At 45.3% G+C, this 21,494-nt stretch overlaps 1 protein-coding gene across 5 annotated transcripts in view; it reads right to left on the reverse strand.

Moving 5' to 3' along the window:
* Nucleotides 1–21,494, reverse strand: part of LOC137430050 (cyclic AMP-responsive element-binding protein 1) — a 107,428-nt gene that overhangs the window by 17,904 nt on the left and 68,030 nt on the right. For all 5 annotated transcript variants that reach the window (XM_068120566.2, XM_068120576.2, XM_068120550.2 and 2 more), the window contains exons 4-5: nt 8,848–8,948; nt 496–635 (exon numbers count right to left, since the gene is read on the reverse strand). In XM_068120566.2, coding sequence (XP_067976667.1) covers nt 496–635; nt 8,848–8,948 — 241 coding nt within the window. The remainder of the gene's footprint in view (nt 1–495; nt 636–8,847; nt 8,949–21,494) is intronic.

Below are 21,494 nucleotides of genomic sequence, written 5' to 3' on the forward strand. Positions count from 1 at the left end.
TACCGCTCCCTATGTTATATGTTTTATGTGTCGGTTTGTCTTTCTGTGTGATTAATGTTCGCTCTTTCACGAGCCTCGATATTGTATAAAAAAAAAAAAAAAAAAAAAAAAAAAAAATAGAAGAAAAGCGAAAGTGGAGAGGAGGAAAAGGGGAGGTAGAGAGGAGGTGAAGAGTAGAGGGAGAGAGAGAAAGAGACAGAGAGATGGGGGATATAGAGCTCGAAGATATTGAGATCGAGGATAATGAGAACGAGGATAATAAGAATATCAAGAAAGAGGATATAGAGAAAAAAAGAAATAGAGAAAAAGATTGGGGAGGATATATAGGAGAGAGGGAGTGAGGAGAGAGATTGAGAGAGGTGGGAGGGAGTGCAAGAGGTGTGATAGAGTGCGAGAGGTGTGATGGAGTGTGAGAGGTGTGATGGAGTGTGAGAGGTGTGATGGAGTGTGAGAGGTGTGAGGGATTGTGAGAGGTGGTAGGGAGTGCTAGCTTACTGTACTGCCCAGTACTAGTCTGGTAAATTGAAGGTAACGTAGCAGTTGAGATAGCTTGTCCACTACCCTCCTCTTCACTTTTCTCTTCATCGATCCGTGATACAGATGGTGGATCTGAAGACAGTTCATTGAAAATCTTCCTGCCGATGGTGTAAAACACACATCACTAATTACAGTTACACCATGGGAACTACATATTATTCCTCTGATTTAATCTATCTTCATAAAGCAACATTTAAATCATTAGCTTTGCAAAGTGGATGTCCAAAAACCATATCCCTCATTCCAGTGCAAGTTGAAGAGGTTTTCAAAAGCAAAATCATAAAATACATTAATATTCGATATTAAAGGACCTCTGGTTATGATCTCAAGTGCAATTTGTATCATGGTAGCTCAGTTGTGTGTGAATGAAAAGATGATTATTTTTTAAGGCGTGCTCCATTAATGAAATATCTTGACTCTTCGTTGTTATGCCCCCGACCTCCCCTCCTCCATCCTGTGATCAGTTCTCAATGCTTGTGCAGTGACGTGTCCAAGTGGTTGAATTATGTGCTGAATATGCCCGCCTCCAGTCACTTCACTCGTCGACATCACCAATATCACAATATCACAATATTCTCAAGTCTTGTATTCATAAGACCAAGGATTCTCTTTGTATACAATTCCAAAGAATGAATAAATGAGTATTTTGTGGGTACACTTCATGCAGCAAATTAAACAAAGCCTTTACAAAGACCATTACATATTCGGCAATTTGTCACGAGTACGTTGCAGTTTGCAGACCACTTTTTTGACAAAGGTCCCAAAGCTTATGGCATCAATTGGAATCGAAGAAAAAGGTACTATTTGGGTACTCATGCCATTTATTACGTCCGCCACCTGAGGTGAACTGAGGTTATGTTTTCAACCGTTTGTCTGTCTGTGAGCAGGTTATGTCAAAAAGTTATGGATGGATTCAGCCGAAAATTGATGGACAGGTTGGTGTGTGGCAAGAAGGAATTCATTCGATTTTGGTGAAAATCCGCATCCGGACACGAGAAATTTTGAATTTTTTAAAAAGTGATTCTTCACCATTGAGAGATGGGGCCAAAAACAATATATAACATGATAATTAAAAAAAAGTTATGGATGACATGACAAAACTAGGTGGATGAGTTGGGTAGGTGGCAAGAACAAGCCGATTAGATTTTGGTTCAGGTCCAGAACCAGATCCGGCCTATCAGTGGGATACAAATCATAAACTGTTCAGCCTGGCGGAGGTATGCACTCTATAGAGTCAGTACCTTTCTCGCTGGCGAGGGTATTTCATTGGGGTCCGTTTGTCTCTTTGTCTGTTTGTAGGCACAGACGTGAGGGTGCTTTTCTCTGTTACGGTTGGTCTGATTGGCAATAAATTTTCACCATAGGAGCACCACGTCTTGCAAATTTTTTAATGACTAGTACACCCGCAGACTCTGAGAGGGGCAGGAAGGGTCATTCCTCTTGTTGGTGTTCAGTAGATCAGGGGTAGATCAGTAGATGCCTGGGACTGACGGAGGAGATGCTGCAGGAGATCTGCGCGAACTGACTGATTTGCTGCAAGAATTGACCTTCCGGAATATGCTTCCTAATCCGATTGGACAACTGCGATTGATAGTAACCTGCTGCATGAAAAACTAGAGCAATGCAACTGTGTCGCCTAAATGCCTCCGCATAATCGCTGCCCGTGACAATGGGTAGATGCCCTCATTCACTGTCCTAAAAATAAGCAAGTTTGGTTTAAATCCCTTCAGCTGTTTTGAAGTATCACATTTTTACCACAGGACAGGTTTCACTTCGATGGATGAAGTGTTTTCAGAGAAGGGTTTTTTAATATATTGACTTTCAAGCTAATATGGCTGCCAAACCACATGACATATGACATCAGAAATGTACACTCTGCATATGTATGGGTAGAGCATCACATTTGTGAAGTTTCGTGTTGATTGGGCAAGGTTAGTTTTTCTTTCCAAGATGGCTGCCAAACCACATGACCTACGACGTCATCGTTTTGAAACGACATGCCACAATGGTATTAGATGACATTTGTAACATTTTGCAACGATAGGGTAAGCGGTTTCAGAGATATGATTATTAAATATTTTTCTTCAATCCAATATGGCTGCCAAACCATGTGACCTATAATATCATAAATGTAATATTTCAATACAAATGGGTCAGAGATCATGTGGATGCAATTTCAGATTTTTAGGATAAGACATTCAATTAAAGCATTTATGGCTTGTATACCACTTCACTGATAATGTCATCATTATCATGCTTTTGTTCCCCATTTGGAGTACTTGACAATGGGCCAAGTTTCAATTTTTCCCATTTTGCGGGTTCGAAGAAATATATATTTTAATTATTTGCGTTTAGTCCAAGATGGCAGCCATGCCAGGTGACCGACAACGTCACAATTATCAGAAAAACATTGTGTATGGGCGTCGCTCCTATCGTTAAAGTTTCGTCTCAATCTGACATGTGGTTGCTGAGAAAAATGAGGTATAGCCCGTATGGACAGATGGATGGATGTACTGTTACGGTTTCATCACTTCCGTTGTTGTGGTTTTCATACACTTGAAACATTTCTGGTTCCATGTATTATTATTACTAGGGCATGCCCGTACTATATATAAGCTAGGACGTGCCCGTACGTGGGTGCCCGTTCCTTGCCAAAAAAAAAAAAAAAAAAAAATTTGTGTAGGGGTGTGTGTGTGTAAACATCCTAGGGCGTGCCCGTACGTGGGTGCAAAAAAACATGCGTGCAAACAACAACAACAAAAAAAAACTTTGAAACCACGTGGCAGTAACGACCACAGAACCCCCCCCCCCCCTCTATTTACATGAATGGTTTGGTCCATTCGCAACGACCACAGAACCCCCCCCTCTATTTACATGCAATGGTTTGGTCCATTCGCAACGCCAAAGCGAACGGCGAACGGCTAAATCGCCATAGCTCGGTAAGTACTTGTCCGATTAATTTCAAACCTTGAAAAGGCACATCCTCGGGTCCCCAGCAATATACCTGGCAAGTCTAAAGTATATCGGACCCGTGGTTGTCGAGAAACAGCGGTCACAGACAAACACACACACAGACACACAGACACACAGACACACAGACACACAGAGATTGCTGGAATTATAGATAGATGGTGGTTTGAGGGAAATGACGGTTATTGTTGTCAAAAGGTAAAAAGGTTAATGTTTTAAATGAAACCGGAACCGGACGACGAGGAAGCGGAGGGAGAAGAAAAAGAGGGCGGAGCGAAAATTCAGAGAAGAAGCGGGTTGCTTTGCCTTCTGGATCGAACGTTGTCGAGCAAGAGTCACGTACTTTGGGTTTCCTGGGAAAAAGGATTCCTGCGATAAAGTTGTTATCGCTGTGACTGATCATCCTGCGTGTCAGGTTTGGCGTTAGATTCCGAAGAATCATCGCCGGGTTGTTGCGACTCGAGGGCGAGCCGTCGGCCATTTTGACTCGCGCGCTTCGAGCAATCTTTCCTTGCTTCGTCAGCCGTTTCCACCGCTTTCAGATGCATCTGTGGTGTGTGTGTGTGCACCGAGGCTTTTGACGATTACTTTGCGGCTCGCCGACTGTGAACAGTGAAAGTTCACACCTGGAGGGCGCCTTTGGATTTCCCAGTCGCCGTGAGTGCGCCTTTGTGCCGCTTTAACCGCGTGACCCTTTTCTCTGCTTTGGCCGCGTGCGCCTTTGTGCCATTTTGGGCGGCGTGACTGTGCCTGTCATCTGAAAGAGATTCTGGTTTCGATTCGACATCGTTCCGATGATCACTGGAGGGGATCGGCTCTGAGCTCGAAGTCGGGAATATAGAGACATTGGGGAATGTTCTTTTGCCACTCACTTGGAGCACAGTGAGTTACCTTGTACTAGCTGATGGTACCATCATAGGAGATATATTGATTGTACTCTTGATTCCTATTATTATTGTACTGTACTGTTTGCGGCGTCCCCTAATGAGGCACAGTTCCAAGCATTAAAAAAATCGGAACTCTTGATATTGGCCAGACATTTTAACTTGGAAGTCCGAGTTAGTATGAAGAAGGCAGAGATGCAGACATTGGTGATAGAATCTCTGGTGGGACAGGGAACATAGACAGAGGTAGCCTTGGATTGGTTACCCGAGGAAAAAGAAAATGTGGAGCTCCGGAAAACGGAGATGCAACTGCAGAGCCAGGAAAGCTTCAAAGCAGAGGAAAGGAGAGCTGCAAGAGAACTCGAGGAGAGAAGAGCAGAGGAAAGGAGAACTGAAAGGGAACTCGAAGAAAGAAGAGAAAAGGAAAGAGCAGAGGAGAGGAGAGCCGAAAGGGAGTTAAAGGAACGTGACATGGAGTGTCAGAAGGAAATTGAACTCAAGAAGTTGGAATTAATGAGAGAACGGGGAGAGGTAGCATCCATGCCGGCTAGTTCGACAAATAGTCAGAACACTTGGGATGTTGGTAGGCATGTGAGGCTGGTTCAACCCTTCAGATGAAAAGGAGGTAGCCAAGTTTTTTTTACACTTTGAGAAAATGGCTCAAATGCTAAAATGGCCTGTGGAGTCCTGGACTATGTTAGTGCAAAGTGTTCTGGTGGGTAAAGCTCAACATATTTATTCGGCTTTACCGATTGACCAATGTGCAGATTATGAGATAGTGAAGAAAACCATTCTCAAAGCCTATGAATTGGTCCCTGAAGCTTACCGGCAAAAATTCCGGAATGCCAGGAAGAGGGAGAGTGAGACCCATGTGGAGTTTGCCAGAATGAAGGAAACCATGTTTGATCGGTGGTGTGACTTGAAGGAGGTTGGGAAAGACTTCAATCTGTTACAACAATTGATCTTGGTGGAAGAATTCAAACAGTGTCCACGCGGACATTAAAGTACATCTGGATGAGAGAAAAGTACCAAAGTTGTATGAGGCAGCAACCGTGGCAGATGTCTATGCCTTGACACACAGGATGGGGTTCCACAAACCTAACTTCCCACCTAGAGTTAGCCAGGGGAGTTATGGTAAATCAGGTGTGGAGAACAAAAATTCATGGAGGCGACCAAGAGATGACTATGAGGACAACTCTGATACCGCGACTTTTAGGAATCAGAAGACTACAGTTTCAAGACAGACTTATCCTCCGGGGGCTCGAGGCAGACCACGAGTTTTTCCTCCGGGCCTACTTGCGCTTTTTGCAAGAAACCTGGCATTTGATGTCCCAATGTTATGCCCTGGAAAGGAAAAATCAGGAGCGGAGTCAGACTAGTACAACTCCGAATGCATTGGCAAATGTGAGAAATCGTCCTTGGAGGACAGTGCCTTGTGAAGGTTCCCATGCCAAAGTTACGGCATCACAGAACAACCTTGCTCAAGAAGGTTACAAACCTTTTATTTCAGAGGGGTTTGTGTCCCTGGATGGAAACTTGACTAACCAAAGACCTGTTCGGGTATTGAGGGACACAGGAGCACATCAATCTTTGATGCTTGAGGGCATTTTGCCATTGTCAGAGAAGACGGCAACTGGTGTCAGTGTTCTTTCACAGGGAGTTGGTGGCTGTGTTAAAGCCCCACTTCATGTCATCCATTTGAAGTCTGATTTGGTATAAGGACTGGTCACCGTAGGGGTACAAGCCACTCTACCTGTAGAGGGAATATCTTTTGTTATCGGGAATGATTTGGCCGGTGGACAAGTTTCTGGTAACCCGATGTTTGTTGAAAAGCCTAGCATGAAAAATAACACTGCACAGTTAGAGCAGAAGATTCCGGGTATCTTTCCATCCTGTGCCGCGACTCGTGCTATGGGTAGGAAGCGCTCTGAAAAGAAGAGGAAGGTACTGACGTCACACTTTGCACAAGCACGTCTTGTCCAGTACCCAAAAACTAAGTGTCAGCGCATACAAGTCATGGATGGAGGCAATGTTGGCAGGCTCTTTGTAGGTGGACTGAACTTCAAAACAAAGGAAGTTGTTTTGGATTCTGTCTTCGGCCAATATGGACCACTCTTGGAAGTGTGGCTAATAAAAGATAGGGAGACGCAAAAGTCAAGAGGGTTTGGCTTTGTCGCGTTTGAAAACACAAAGGATGCCAAAGATGCAGAAAAGGATTTGAATGACAAGAATTTGGATGGTCGGACCTTAATAGTAGAGAAGGCAGGCCATGGGCGTCGAGGGGGCTACAGAGGAGGAAAACGTGGAGGCTCCCAGGGTTACGGCAGCTCCCGAAGGGATGATTATCAGGGTAGTGGCTGAGAAGGAGACCGCTATTCACGTGACTACAGCGACAAGCGTTCCAACCATGATTATTATTAAAGTTAGGAAGAGTTGAAGCACTGAATGCTGCGGAGCAGCCGAACCAAGATTCCTACACGGATTAACCTTGAACTCCACGTTCCTAAAGGCGTCCAGGTAGTGAACTTTCCTACATGGATTAACCGTGAACTCCACGTTCCTAAAGGCGTCCATGTAGTGAATACTTCCAGGCCTCACCACCCAACCACCATGAAACCTGGCTCTCAGCTCGGCCTCCCTAAAAAAGTGCTATAGATTGGCTTGACTTTGGATTTTTGATCACACCCCCTTAACCTTCATTTAAAAAAATGAAAAATAAAGTTAGAGGTTGATGAGATGGAGTTTGGCTTTGCAGGAGTTCAACTGGGAAATTGAGCATGTAAAGGGCAGGGACAATGTCGTTGCTGATGATTTGTCCAGAGTGAAATAACTTTGGAATTCTCTGTAGGTTGTTTGAAGTTTTGTTGCTTTATTTTTGGGAAATATTGATTATTGGCTCATGGGAATTGATGATTTGGGTGTGAGTTTACTTTTGTTTGTTGGAAGAGTTTTGCCTACAAAGTTTTCACTATGTTCAACCTTTCTTTCTTGAGGGGGGGAAGTGTTATGGATTCATCACTTCCGTTGTTGTGGTTTTCATCCATTTGAAACATTTCTGGTTCCATGTATTATTATTATGGTGGTTTGAGGGAAATGACGGTTATTGTTGTCAAAAGGTAAAAAGGTTAAAGTTTTAAATGAAACCGGAACCGGACGACGAGGAAGCGGAAGGAGAAGAAAAAGAGGGCGGAGCGAAAAGTCGGAGAAGAAGCGGGTTGCTTTGCGTTCTGGATCGAACGTTGTCGAGCAAGAGTCACGTACTTTGGGTTTCCTGGGAAAAAGGATTCCTGCGATAAAGTTGTTATCGCTGTGACTGATCATCCTGCGTGTCAGGTTTGGCGTTAGATTCCGAAGAATCATCGCCGTTGCGACTTGAGGGCGAGCCGTCGGCCATTTTGACTCACGCGCTTTGCGCGTCGAGCAATCTTTCCTTGCTTCGTCAGCTGTTTCCACCGCTTTCAGACGTATATGTGGTGTGTGTGTGCACCGAGGCTTTTGACGATTACTTTGCGGCTCGCCGACTGTGAACAGTGAAAGTTCATACCTGGAGGGCGCCTTTGGATTTCCCAGTCGCCGTGAGTGCGCCTTTGTGCCGCTTTAACCGCGTGACCCTTTTCTCCGCTTTGGCCGCATGCGCCTTTGTGCCGTTTTGGGTGGCGTGACTGTGCCCGTCATCTGAAAGAGATTCTGGTTTCGATTAGACATCGCTCCGATGATCACTGGAGGGGATCGGCTCTGAGCTCGAAGTCGGGAATATAGAGACATTTCATTGGGGAATGTTCTTTTTCCACTCACTTGGAGCACAGTGAGTTACCTTGTACTAGCTGATGGTACTATCATCGGAGATATATTGATTGTACTCTTGATTCCTATTATTATTGTACTGTTATTCTTGTGTGATTTTTAATACAATATTTGTTTGTATTATTGGTGTTTGTATTATTTGCAATTGGTGTGGTTTCACCATTGATTTTTGACACAGGATAACATATTTTTTCTGCCGTGACTCCTTTCGGGGCTCGGAGGTACACTGTGATCAGGGGGTCAGGGAGGAGCACGTAATAGTACGGACAACCCGAAAACATGATGCCTCCGGCGGGCCACCTTGGGGGTGGAAGCATAAAAATCTTTCCTCTTCCCTACTCTAAGCATCACAGTTGAAGGCATTACAATGAATGTCATTACTCATGAGTGTGCATTTGAAATAACAAAGGGGAGAAACATTGTATTATGAAGTGCATTTCTATGTGGTGGTTCAACCCCAATCAACATCTTAATTTTTAAGCACGGCTACATTTCCCTATACCTTAGCTAAAAAAAAAGGTACATTAGATTACATCGGGTCATTTCCCATGTTAACCAAACTTTAAGGCTTTATTTTATCCGAAACGAGAAATGGCAATTCAAATGACTACAATGTTGAGTTGTGACTGGTTTACTGACATGGGTTTGGTACCTGTAGGATGGCCGTCGAGAAAGGATCTCTCGCCGCTTCTTTGTGTCGGATACAGCCTCGACAGAACCTTCCGAGTCCTCTGTGTCAGCCATGGCTGCCACCTTGGACAAACAAACACACAAGTGTAAAGTTAGAAATAGCACTGTTCTGATTAATCAATTTCGATGAGGAATGGTTACTTCATTCCTTTCAACCAATGAATCAATCACAACTTTCTGTCCAGCTGATGACTGAGAGCAATCCAACTATTTTGAAATAAGAATGCAACTTTATTTAAATAAATGTATTTGTGAGACCTTTGAAAACGTTTTGCCTATTTATCGGCTTCTCGAGTGGTTACTCGACAAGTAACGACTGAGTTTGTATGGTTATAAACCATGGCACCCTATTGGTTAATATCGACCAATGACAGCCAGTCATACTGCATGTTGAATATAGTCTTAATGGCATTGAACAACAAAAATGAGAAAAATGAAAAATAAAATCTGCCCACGACTCTTAAAAAAAACAAGACCGAAAGTCTAACAGCGGGCCGGGCTTGTAAAATATTATTAACCACAAGCACATATGATTAGCTTTTTAAACAGTCGCTAATGTTGTTTATAACTAAACAAAGAAATTTGGAGGAATCCCGACATCTGTGAGGTAAGTTTTACTTACAGAACTGAGGGAAGATGAACTGTAATATATATACCCCACAAGGGGTGGGTTAATAACATGCTATCAAAAAACCGAGGCGAATTCCTTACTTCCGTGGTTGTTAGTCCGTACACCGCTTATCATGGAATCATTAACCATACACCGCTTCAATCCATTAACTTTGTATTCACGACATTGGGATTAAAGTGGTATGGTCATATTTACTATATTATTATTACAGTATTACTATTACGAAAACGATACTACTGAAACGATACACTACTCTGTATTAAGAAACCTGGGCTTAATTTGTCCGAAGCGGTCCAACGGGTAGGCATAAAGCTTAAGGCCTACACGTACCGTTTTGTTGGAAGAGACGTAACGCCGATGCTTTCGATATTTGATGGTCATTTTAACAATCGGTTTGTTTGTGTTTCACACTGAATGAAAAACGAAAAGGTAGAGCATGGCGATTGTGATATAAGACAGGTTCGACGATATGTTCGGCTTGAACTAATTGGAAGCAAAATGGTGGTGTGTGGAGAGTCAGCCACCATTCCGCCGTAATGATATCAGACGTAATCACATCACCCTATCATGTGACCAGATCCTCAGCTCTGATTGGTATACGTTTGAGGGGACATACATACATACATACATACAGATGGACAAACACTGTTCTAGACGGCTTTGCCCTATGGGCTACGCTGTAAAAACAACCCCAAAGAAAACGCATAGTCATCACTATGGAAACGTTTCAATTTCTACAAATTTATGGGAAGGAGCCACAACAAAGTCAAATCTTGATATGCAAAAGGCTGTCTGTCAACGACGTCATAAGTCATACGCCTACAACGGTACGTACCTGCGTATGACAATTTAATTTATTTCACATTCATAGCAACATACAAAACTGAAATGATTGATAAATTGATAGATTTATTTTGCAAACCAAATCGTCAATCGTGACTTTGCCAATTCCCAACACATTATAAAGGCTACTTGAATCACACAACTCTTTCTAAAATCTCTTTACTCATACAACGCATTTATTGGCCTTCCATCGATTACAGACTAGGCTGTCCACATAATTATATAAATATACGAGCAGAAGCTGGTGGTAAAAAAAAAAAAAATGACAATAACAAAATGTGTCCCCATCTGCAGTCTATCCATAATACTCAACATCGTGAAAATCAGAGGAAAACTATTGAAGTTATGATCAAAAATGTGTTTTTTGGTAATTACATCACAATCCGAAAAATGTGGGTTGAGGACATGGATCAAATATCAGGTGCACAACTTCAGTGCAGATACACTATTATGATGCAAAATCATCTGAGAAGACCAAAAAGTCTGAGATTCTGTGTTGTAAAATTGAACAGTGATGAAAAAAAACGTCTTTTTTTTCAGACCGCCATTTGACCTTGATATTTAACTCTGGGATGTGTGATTTAAATCAAGAGTAAATGCGACTTGCTCTAGGGTCTAGGCTATATAGAGAGGGCAATTTAGTTCCGATTGGACAAACCTTAGTCGAGTTGTGGTTAGAAATGTTAAAATGTCTATAATTGAGTCATAACCTCAAAATTGTGTCAAGGACAAAGAATTGGCAGTCCTGCATACTTTATACTCCCATTAATCGATGCAAAATTTAATTTTCCCAGATACAGCTCGGACATTAGCAGAAAAAAGAGAGAAAAATCTAAATGGTGGTTTAGTACTCCTATGAGTGTAAGACCTTGATCTTCAATGTGGTGGGGTATCTACTGTAAATGGATGGTGTGTGTGTGTGTGTGTGTGTGTGTGTGTGTGTGTGTGTGTGTGTGTGTGTGTGTGTGTCATACTTTTTGTGTCTAATAATTACATCCGTCTATTAATTAATTACATATTACGTACTTTTGAAATGTACAGTGCATTCAGAAAGTATTCAGACCCCTTTACTTTTTTCACATTTTGTTATGTTGCAGCCTTATGCTGAAATCATAACTGTATTTATTTTATGGTGTATGTACGTATATTGTCCCGACAAAGATTTTCGGTGCAAATCTTTCATACCTGTATTGAAAATCGTGTTAATTCGTGTCGTCTTGAGGCCTTGTACAGTGTACACTGTACAACCTTGAGGCTTTGTTTTTCTCTCAGCGCCTGTCGTTTGTGATCCAATAACTTTCGTTCTCTGTTTTCCCAGTCTTTCCACCCCAAAGCCTACTTCCTTATGTAAATCTCAACTCAAAAAAACAACAAAAAAAGACATTACCTTCTCTGTGCTCATTCGTTTATTCATTCTTATTCGTTCGTTCGTTCTTCGACCACGTGTTTCTCCCCCATTTCCCCAGATAGATTGTCAAATTTCAACTCGTTATTTTATCGTCCATGCGATATTGTTTGATTATAGTTAGTTTTGGTTTGAATTTCCTGTAACTCGTAATTAATTAATCGTGTTCTGCTCCTCGTGTGTGGCCTTGTAGTTGTACCCCCGTCGGTGTTTTGTTAACTTAAGCGTGTTTTGCTTGGCTCTTGGTTTTTTCCCTTCTACCCCGAACATAATACTCTGTCTAACGTTCTAAATCCCCACCCCCCACCCCCCCAAAAAAAACAAAAAAACAAAAACATTTATTTTATTTTCTCCACGTGTACTGTTGTCTCATCCTGTATTTTCTGTCCAGGTGTGCTGTTCGCCCCGCCCCCATTATCTCCTTGCCATCCACCGTTTCCCCTGTTCACGTGACTCGTGGTGGTCCCTCTCGGCTCTCCCCCCCGTTGGTATTTTTGTGCATATAAGATTGTTCACGTTTCTGTTTAAATATTATTTAAATATGTTTAACCTTTCCCCTTCTGTGTTTTATTCAGTGGTATATTACAACACGCTGTTTTTCTTCCTATTTAAAAGGCTTTTCTCAATTTCCTCTCCAACTCATTCCACTTCAAAAAAAAGAAATTCAATATCTTATACGTCTCCCTCACTACATGGTCTAAATTTACATTCATTCCATCCCTCCTCCATCGTTCTGAATCGGATTGCTAACTTGAAAATCACAACAAACCCAATTTGTTATCAATGTTCGTCTTTCATTAATCATCCACTTTCTAAACTCCCCTCTTGCCCCTCCCATCCAAATCCCCCCCCTTGCACCTACACTCCTAAACTCCCCCCTTGCCCCTCCACTCTTAAACTCCCCCCTTGCCCCTCCACTCCTGAACTCCCCCCTTGCCCTTCCCCTCCTAAACTCCCCCCTTGCCCCTCCCCTCCAAATCCCCCCCCTTGCCCCTACACTCCTGATCTCCCCCCTTGCCCTTCCCCTCCTAAACTCCCCCTTTCCCCCTCCCCTCCATATCCCCCCCCTTGCCCGTACACTCCTAAACTCCCCCCTTGCCCCTCCACTTCTAAACTTCCCCCTTGCCCCTTCCCTCCAAAACTCCCCCGTTGCCCCTCCCCTCCTAAACTCCCCCCTCACTCCTCCCCTTCAAAACTCCCCCCCAATCCCTCCCATTCAATTCTCCCCCCATACCATTCCTCTCCAATTCTCCCTCCTCCCCCCTCCTCCTCCAAGCTGCCTCCTCCCCACTTCGTCTCCCTTCTATCTCATACCTCCACCCCCCCAAACCTTCTACTTTCCTCTGCCCCCCTCAAACAACCCCTCACTGTGCCTCATCCCTTCACCATCAAACCTTTCATCCTCCTCTTCCTTCCCTTTCTTGGAACTCTTCTGCAACATCTGACACACTATCAACTGCTCTCCCTACCTCCCCCTCTCATCCTTCATCTTACCCTACTCCTCCCCTCCCCTGTCCTGTACCCGATGCTCCCCCTCTCTCTTCATTGACGGTATGGACCTCAAACATCCGGGGCCTTCGCTCAAACCTGACTGATCTCTCCATACAGGTTGCTTCTGACAATCCAGACTTGATCTGCTTAACAGAGACTTTCCTCCTTCAAGATGTCTCTGATTCCTTAATATCTCTTCCTGGTTACTCCCTCCTCCGGTGTGATAGACCTGAGCCTCGGCCTGGTGGTGGGGTGGCTATCTTTGTCAAAAACTCTCTTCCTCACTCTCCTTGCACTGCCCTCTTTCCTCCTCACCCGCAGGAGTACCTCTGGTTACGGCTTCCTCTCCGCTCCCACCTTTTGTTCATATGTGTTCTGTACCGTCCCCCAAACAGTGATGACTCCATCTACATTTCACTGTCTGACAACATGGACCAACTTCTATCCACTCATCCCAACTCTCTCTTCCTCATATGTGGTGACTTCAACTGTCATCATGCCACCTGGTTGGGTGTGGGTTCCTCTCTCACCAGTCATGGCACCTCAGCAAAGGACTTCTGTGACTCACTGGGATTTTTTTTTTTTTTTTTTTTTTTTTTTGTATACAAGATCGAGGCTCGTGAAAGAGCGAACATTAATCACACAGAAAGACAAATCGACACACAAAACATATAACATCGGGAGCGGTAGACAAGATGGGGAGAGAGGGGGAAGGACACAAACACAACATTTGAGAGCAGGGACCGAGAGACATGGAGACATCGAGAGATCTGAGAGAGGGCGAGGGCTTTGGGGGGGGGGGCGTGGGAAGGGGGCGGTGGGAGAGGTATAAAACATATGGACACTGCCAGGACTTCCAGGAAAGAAGTTGGAATTTCAAACAAGGTGGATCTGGGGTGAATTAGCGGGGGTAGAAAAGATCAAGGTTTTGGATGGGGGAAGATAAGAGATGGTGGTGAACAGCTGTTTTAAAGACCTGGAGGGAGGAGTGGGATTGAAGGGAGTGAGGGAGTTTGTTCCAGAGGCGGGAGAAAAGAGGAATGAAAGAGTGAAGGTGAGCGGAGAGCCGAGATTTCGGCAGTTTAACCATCAGAGGGTTGCTGGCAGATCTTGTGCGACCTGTAGGAATATTTGGGGGACAGAGCACAGAGAGAGCTGGGGGTGCAAGGCCGGAGAGGAGTCGGTAGAAGACAGAAAGACCACCTACCTGCCTGCGGTGAGTGAGTGAAAGGCCCTCAGAGATAGCTTCATCGCGGGAGATTCCAATAATTCTGAAAGCTTTGGTTTCAACAGCGTGAAGCCGAGCTAGGTGTGAGGCAGGAGCACCGGCCCATAGGGGAGAACAGTATTCCATTGAGCTGCGGATGAAAGCCTTGTATGTGGTGAGGAGCTCAGGTGTGCCGAGGAAGGACTTCGCACGACGGAGGATGCCCAGTCGGCGACTGGCTTTGGAGGCCAGCTTGGAAATGTGGTTTTCCCAAGAAAGATCATGGCAGATAGTGAGACCCAAAATCTTGAGCGACAGAACTTCTTGGAGAGGATTGTTGAGAAAGTAGATGGGAGGGTTGTCCAGTCGATCTTTTCGGAGAGACATAGTAAGAGTGTGAGATTTGTCAGGATTGAAAGACATGTTCCACTTGTTTGACCAGTCTGTGATTTTGTCCAGGCCTTCAGAGAGTGAGGAGGCAGCAGACTGTCGATCTGAGGGAAGAGGAATGGAGCGGCAGAGAGTGGAGTCATCAGCAAAGAGATAGAGAGGATTTTCGAGAGAGTCAGAGAGATCATTGATGAAGACCAGAAAAAGCACGGGGCCCAGAACACTGCCTTGGGGAACTCCAGCCTGAACAGGAAGAGGAGATGAGAGAAACCCATTCAGGGCCACACGTTGATGACGACTAGAGAGGAAGTCCGCCAGCCATGCGTGGAGATTTCCATGGATACCAAAGGAGGAGAGTTTGGTGAGCAGAGCGGGGTGCCAGACCGTGTCGAAGGCACGTGATATGTCGAGGGAGACAGCTCTAATTTCCTGTTTGGCATTGAGGACCTCCATCCATTGTTGAGACAGCAGAAGCAGCATGTCCAGAGTAGAGTGACCTGGTCTGAAACCAAATTGATGATCAGAGATCAAGCCATTGGAGAAGAGGAAATATTTCATATCCGAAGCAATGATGGATTCCATGACTTTGCTGATAATTGGGAGAAGGCTGATTGGTCTGTAGTTGCTCGGATCTGTTTTTGCACCTTTTTTGTGCAAAGCGGTGATGTTGGCTGATTTCCAAGCAGATGGCAGTTGGCCTTGAGCAAAAGAGAGGGTGAAGAGAACAGAGAGAGGGTGAGATAGAGCAGCAGAGCAGGATTTTAGGACCCGTGGGCTGATGCCGTCGGGTCCAGTTGCAGAATCAGAGCCGAGGGTTGACAGAAACTTTTCCACCTTGTCAGGAGGAAAGGACACGGAGTCCAGGAGCAGCAGGGTACGACTGGGTATGGTGGGTACAGAGAGGGATGGGTTTGGGACACAAGATTTAGAGGCAAACACAGAGTTGAGGCATTCAGCTTTTTCACGTGCGGAGTCAGCTGTGTAGCCGTTTGAGGTAAGGGAGGGGATGGAGGGGGAACAAACACCAGAAACGGATTTGACCAGACGCCACCAGGATTTGGAAGAGGGAGACAGATAAGAGAGTTCGGTCTTGAGAACGGAGAGATATTGTTTCCTGGCTCTCCTGAGGGTGGACACACACTTGTTTCGGGCTTTGTGAAAGGAAATGAGATTTCCTTCCGTTGGATTTGCTTTCCAGGAGACGAAGGCAAGTTGTTTCTGGGCAACAGCCTCACCACAAGATTCCGTGTACCATGGACGGGAGGAAGGGTATGACAACTGAAGACGAGATGGGATAAATCTGTGCATGAGAGAGAGCAATTTACTTTGGAAGAATTCCCAGGATGAGTTGATGTCAGAGGTGGTAGAGATGGGAGACCAGTCCAGATGATTGATGGCTGCTTGAAGACCGTGCCAGTTGGCCTGAGTGAAATGCCAGACTCGTCGACGCTGAGCAGGCTCCCTGAGGATGGTCAGAGAGATGTCCACTTTAACAAGGACATGATCAGATGATCCGATCGGAGCAGAAGAAGAGCAGCAGACATTTTCAGGGAAGTTGGTCATAACCAAGTCCAGAAGAGAAGATGTTCCGTTGACTGAGATCCGGGTCGGGAAATTGACAGATTGTGTCAGTCCCAGTGAGTCGCAGAAGTCCTTTGCTGAGGAGCCATGGCTGGTGAGAGAGGTACCCACACCCAGCCAACTGGCATGATGACAGTTGAAATCGCCACATATGAGGAAGAGAGAGTTGGGATGAGTAGATAGAAGTTGGTCCATATCATCAGACAGCGAGATGTAGATGGAGTCATCACTGTTTGGTGGACGGTACAACACACATATGAACAAGAGGTGGGAGCGAAGGGGAAGCCGTAGCCAGAGGTATTCCTGGGGGTGAGGTGGAGAGAGTGCAGTGCAGGGCGAGTGAGGAAGAGAGTTTTTGATAAAGATAGCAACCCCGCCTCCAGGACGAGGCTCAGGTCTATCATACCGGAGGAGGGAGTAGCCCGGGAGAGATACTATGGAATCAGAGACATCATAAAGGAGGAAAGTTTCTGTTAAGCAGATCACGTCTGGTTTGACAGAAGCAACCTGTATGGAGAGATCAGTTAAGTTTGAACGAAGGCCCCGGATGTTTGAGGTCCATACCGTTAATGAAGAGGAAGGGGGAGCATCAGATACAGAACAGGGGGGAGGAGGGGTAGGGTAAGATGTGGAAGAGGTGGAAGAGGTAGGGAGAGCTGTTGAAGATGTGTCAGAGATTTCAGAATAGCTCGGAGAAAGGGAAGGATGGGGCGGACAAAAGGTTTGATGGTGATTGGGTGAGCCACAATGAGGTGTTATTTGAGGAGGGGGAAGAGCGAGGCAGAAGGTTGGGGGAGATGGAGGTGAGAGTTTGAAGGGGGAAGAAGCGGGGAGGACGCTTTGAGGAGGGGGAGTGAGAGGGGGGAAATTGAGAAGCAATGAGGGTGGGGAGATTTGAAGGGGAGGGGTGAGGGGGGAGTTTGGGAGGGAAGGGACAAGGGGAGGGATTTGAAAGGGATGGGATATGGGGGAGATTTGGAGGGGAGGGGTGAGGCAGGAGTCTAGGAGGGGAGGGGCGAGGGGGCGTCTTGGCGGGGAGGGGTGAGGGGGTAGTTTAGGAGGGAGGGGGCAAGGGGGGAGATTTGAAAGGGATGGGTGATGGGGAAGATTTGGAGGAGAGGGGTGATGGGGAAGATTTGGAGGGGAGGGGTTATGGGGAAGATTTGGAGGGGAGGGGCGAGATTGGATTTTTGAAAGTGTACGATTTATGGGAAACGAACATTTATTGCAAAATGAGTTTCTTGTGACCTTCGAGTTAAAAATACGTTTAAGGACGCTGGATGGAGGATGGAGTGCAGGAGAGTTTAGGGAATGTAGAAAAAAGGCACTATAGGAGATGGATATTTTTTTTGGGATGAATTGATTTGGTGAGCAAGTCGAAAGCAGCCTTTTAAAGAAGAAGAAGAAAAAGGTGTTATAAAATATGACGGAATACATAACTTGAGGGGAAAGTGTAAACATTGAAGGTTAATGAGTGAAAACTATCTGGGGAAATGGGGGAGAAACACGTGGTCGAAGAACGAACGAACGAATAAGAATGAATAAACGAATGAGAACAGAGAAGGAAATGTTGTTGTGTTTTTTTTTTTTGAGTTGAGATTTACACAAGGAAGTAGGCTATGGGTGAAAAGACTGGGAATACAGAGAACGAAAGTTATTGGATCACAAACGACGGACCGCTGAGAAAAACAAAGCCTCAAGGTTGTACAGTGCACACTGTACAAGGCCTCAAGACACGACACGAATTAACACGATTTTCAATAAAGGTATGAAAGATTTGCACCGAAAAATCTTCGTCGGGACACAATATACGTACAACACCATAAATAAATACAGTTTTAACGAAAATACAAATGGGAACAATCACTTAACTTCGATTTCAAATCGTTCGCGACGCGGCAAAGGCCTTGCTCGCGACACGGCAAACAGACGATCAATTTATGAAAGATAAACACCGAGAAACAACCAAAGTTGCACACAATAACTTCACACACCGAAAGATAAATACAGTTTCGACAAAATACAATTGTGAACAGACTGAACTTCGAAAAACGTGGAGACCGTGTGGAGCTTCGAAAATCCCTGCCGCCGTCTCCAAGATCTCGCGAGATCGAGCAACGCGAGATTGACACAATCTGTCAATTTCCCGACCCGGATCTCAGCCAATGGAGTATCTTCTCTTCTAGACTTGGTTATGACAAACTTCCCTGCTAATGTCTGCTGCTCTTCTTCTGCTCCAATCGGTTCTTCTGATCATGTGCTTGTCAAAGTGGACATCTCTCTGGCCATTCTCAGAGAGCCTCCTCAGCGTCGACGAGTCTGGCATTTCACTCAGGCTGACTGGGACGGTCTTCAAGCAGCCATCACTCGTCTGGATTGGTCTCCCATCTCCACTGCCTCTGACATCAATTCTTCCTGGGAATTCTTCCAAAGCAAACTGATCTCTCTCATGCACAGATTTATCCCATCTCGCCTTCAGTTGTCTTACCCTTCCTCCCGTCCATGGTACACTGAATCTTGTGGTGAGGCAGTTGCCCTGAAACAACTTGGCTTTGCCTCTTGGAAGGCTAATCCAACTGAAGGCAATCTCAGTTCCTTCCACCAAGCTCGGAACAAGTGTGTGTCTACCCTCAGGAGTGCCAGGAAGCACTATCTCTCCTCACTCAAGAATGAACTCTCAAACCTGTCTCCTTCCTCCAAATCCTGGTGGCGTCTGGTCAAATCCGTTTCTGGTGTTTGTTCCCCCTCCATCCCCTCCCTTACCTCAAATGGCCACACAGTTGACATCGCACGTGACAAAGCCGAATGCCTCAACTCTGTGTTCGCCTCAAAATCCTTAGTCCCAAACCCATCTCTCTCTGTTCCCACCTTTCCCAGTCGAACCCAACTGCTCCTGGACTCTGTGTCCTTCTCTCCTGACAAGGTGGAGGAGTTTTTGTCAAACCTCGACTCTGATTCTGCAACTGGACCAGACGGCATCAGCCCACGGGTCCTAAAATCCTGCTCTGCCGCTCTATCTCACCCTCTCTCTGTTCTTTTCACCCTATCTTTTGCTCAAGGTCATCTGCCAGCATCCTGGAAATCAGCTAACATTACCGCTTTACACAAAAAAGGTGCAAAAACAGATCCTTGCAACTACAGACCAATCAGCCTGCTCCCAATTATCAGCAAAGTCATGGAATCCATCATTGCTTCGGATATGAAATCTTTCCTCTTCTCCAATGGCTTGATCTCTGATCATCAATTTGGTTTCAGACCAGGTCACTCTACTCTGGACATGCTGCTTCTGCTGTCTCAACAATGGATGGAGGTCCTCAATGCCAAACAGGAAATCAGAGCTGTCTCCCTTGACATATCACAGGCCTTTGATACGGTCTGGCACCCAGCTCTGCTCACCAAACTCTCCTCCTATGGTATCCATGGAAATCTCCATGCATGGCTTGCGGACTTCCTCTCTGGTCGTAGTCAACGTGTGGCCCTGAATGGATTTCTCTCATCTCCCCTTCCTGTTCAGGCTGGAGTTCCCCAAGGAAGTGTGCTGGGCCCTGTGCTTTTTCTGGTCTTTATCAATGATCTCTCCGACTCTCTGGAAAATCCTCTCTATCTCTTTGCTGATGACTCCACTCTCTGCCGCTCCATTCCTCTTCCCTCAGATCGGCAGTCTGCAGCCTCCTCACTCTCTGAAGACCTGGACAAAATCACAGACTGGTCAAACAAGTGGAACATGTCTTTCAATCCTGACAAATCTCACTCTCTTACTATGTCTCTCCGAAAAGATCGACTGGACAACCCTCCCATCTACTTTCTCAACAATCCTCTCCAAGAAGTTCTGTCGCTCAAGCTTTTGGGTCTCACTATCTGCCATGATCTTTCTTGGGAAAACCACATTTCCAAGCTGGCCTCCAAAGCCAGTCGCCGACTGGGCATCCTCCGTCGTGCGAAGTCCTTCCTCGGCACACCTGAGCTCCTCACCACATACAAGGCTTTCATCCGCAGCTCAATGGAATATTGTTCTCCCCTATGGGCTGGTGCTCCTGCCTCACACCTGGCTCGGCTTCACGCTGTTGAATCCAAAGCTTTCAAAATCATTGGAATCTCCCGCGATGAAGCTATCTCTGAGGGCCTTTCACTCACTCACCGCAGGCAGGTAGGTGGTCTTTCTGTCTTCTACCGACTCCTCTCCGGCCTTGCTCCCCCAACTCTCTCTGTGCTCTGTCCCCAAAATATTCCTACAGGTCGCACAAGATCTGCCAGCAACCCTCTGATGGTTAAACTGCCGAAATCTCGGCTCTCTGCTCACCTTCACTCTTTCATTCCTCTTTTCTCCCGCCTCTGGAACAAACTCCCACACTCCCTTCAATCCCTCTCCTCCCTCCAGGTCTTTAAAACAGCTGTTCACCACCATCTCTTATCTTCCCCCATTCAAAACCTTGATCTTTTCTACCCCCACTAATTCACCCCAGATCCACCTTGTTTGAAATTCCAACTTCTTTCCTGGAAATCCTGGCAGTGTCCATATGTTTATACCTCTCCCCCCCCCCCCCTTTCACATGCCTCCCCCCCAAAGCCCTCTCCCTCCCACAGATCTCTCGATGTCTCAAAGTCTCTCGGTCCCTGCTCTCAAATGTTGTGTTTGTGTCCTTCAACCCTCTCTCCCCATCTTGTCTACCGCTCCCGATGTTATTTGTTTTATGTGTCTGTTTGTCTTTCTGTGTGATTAATGTTCGCTCTTTCACGAGCCTCGATCTTGTATACAAAAAAAAAAAAAAAAAAAAAATCGTTTAAATTCATTTTTTCCCTCATCAATCTACACTCAATACCCCATAATAACAGAGAGAAAACAGGATTTTAGAAAGTTTTGCAAGTTTATTAAAAGGAAAAAACTGAAATATCACATTGACATCAGTATTCAGACCCTTTGCTATGACACTTGAAATTTAGCTCAGGTGCCTCCCATTTCTCTTGATCATCTTTGAGATGTTTCTACACCTTGATTGGAGTCCACCTGTGGTAAATTCAATTGATTGGATATGATTTGGAAAGACACACACCTGTCCATAC

The sequence above is a fragment of the Myxine glutinosa genome, chromosome 1 (assembly GCF_964187855.1).
Source record: "Myxine glutinosa chromosome 1, kmMyxGlut1.1, whole genome shotgun sequence".
In the NCBI taxonomy this organism is placed as follows: domain Eukaryota; kingdom Metazoa; phylum Chordata; class Myxini; order Myxiniformes; family Myxinidae; genus Myxine; species Myxine glutinosa.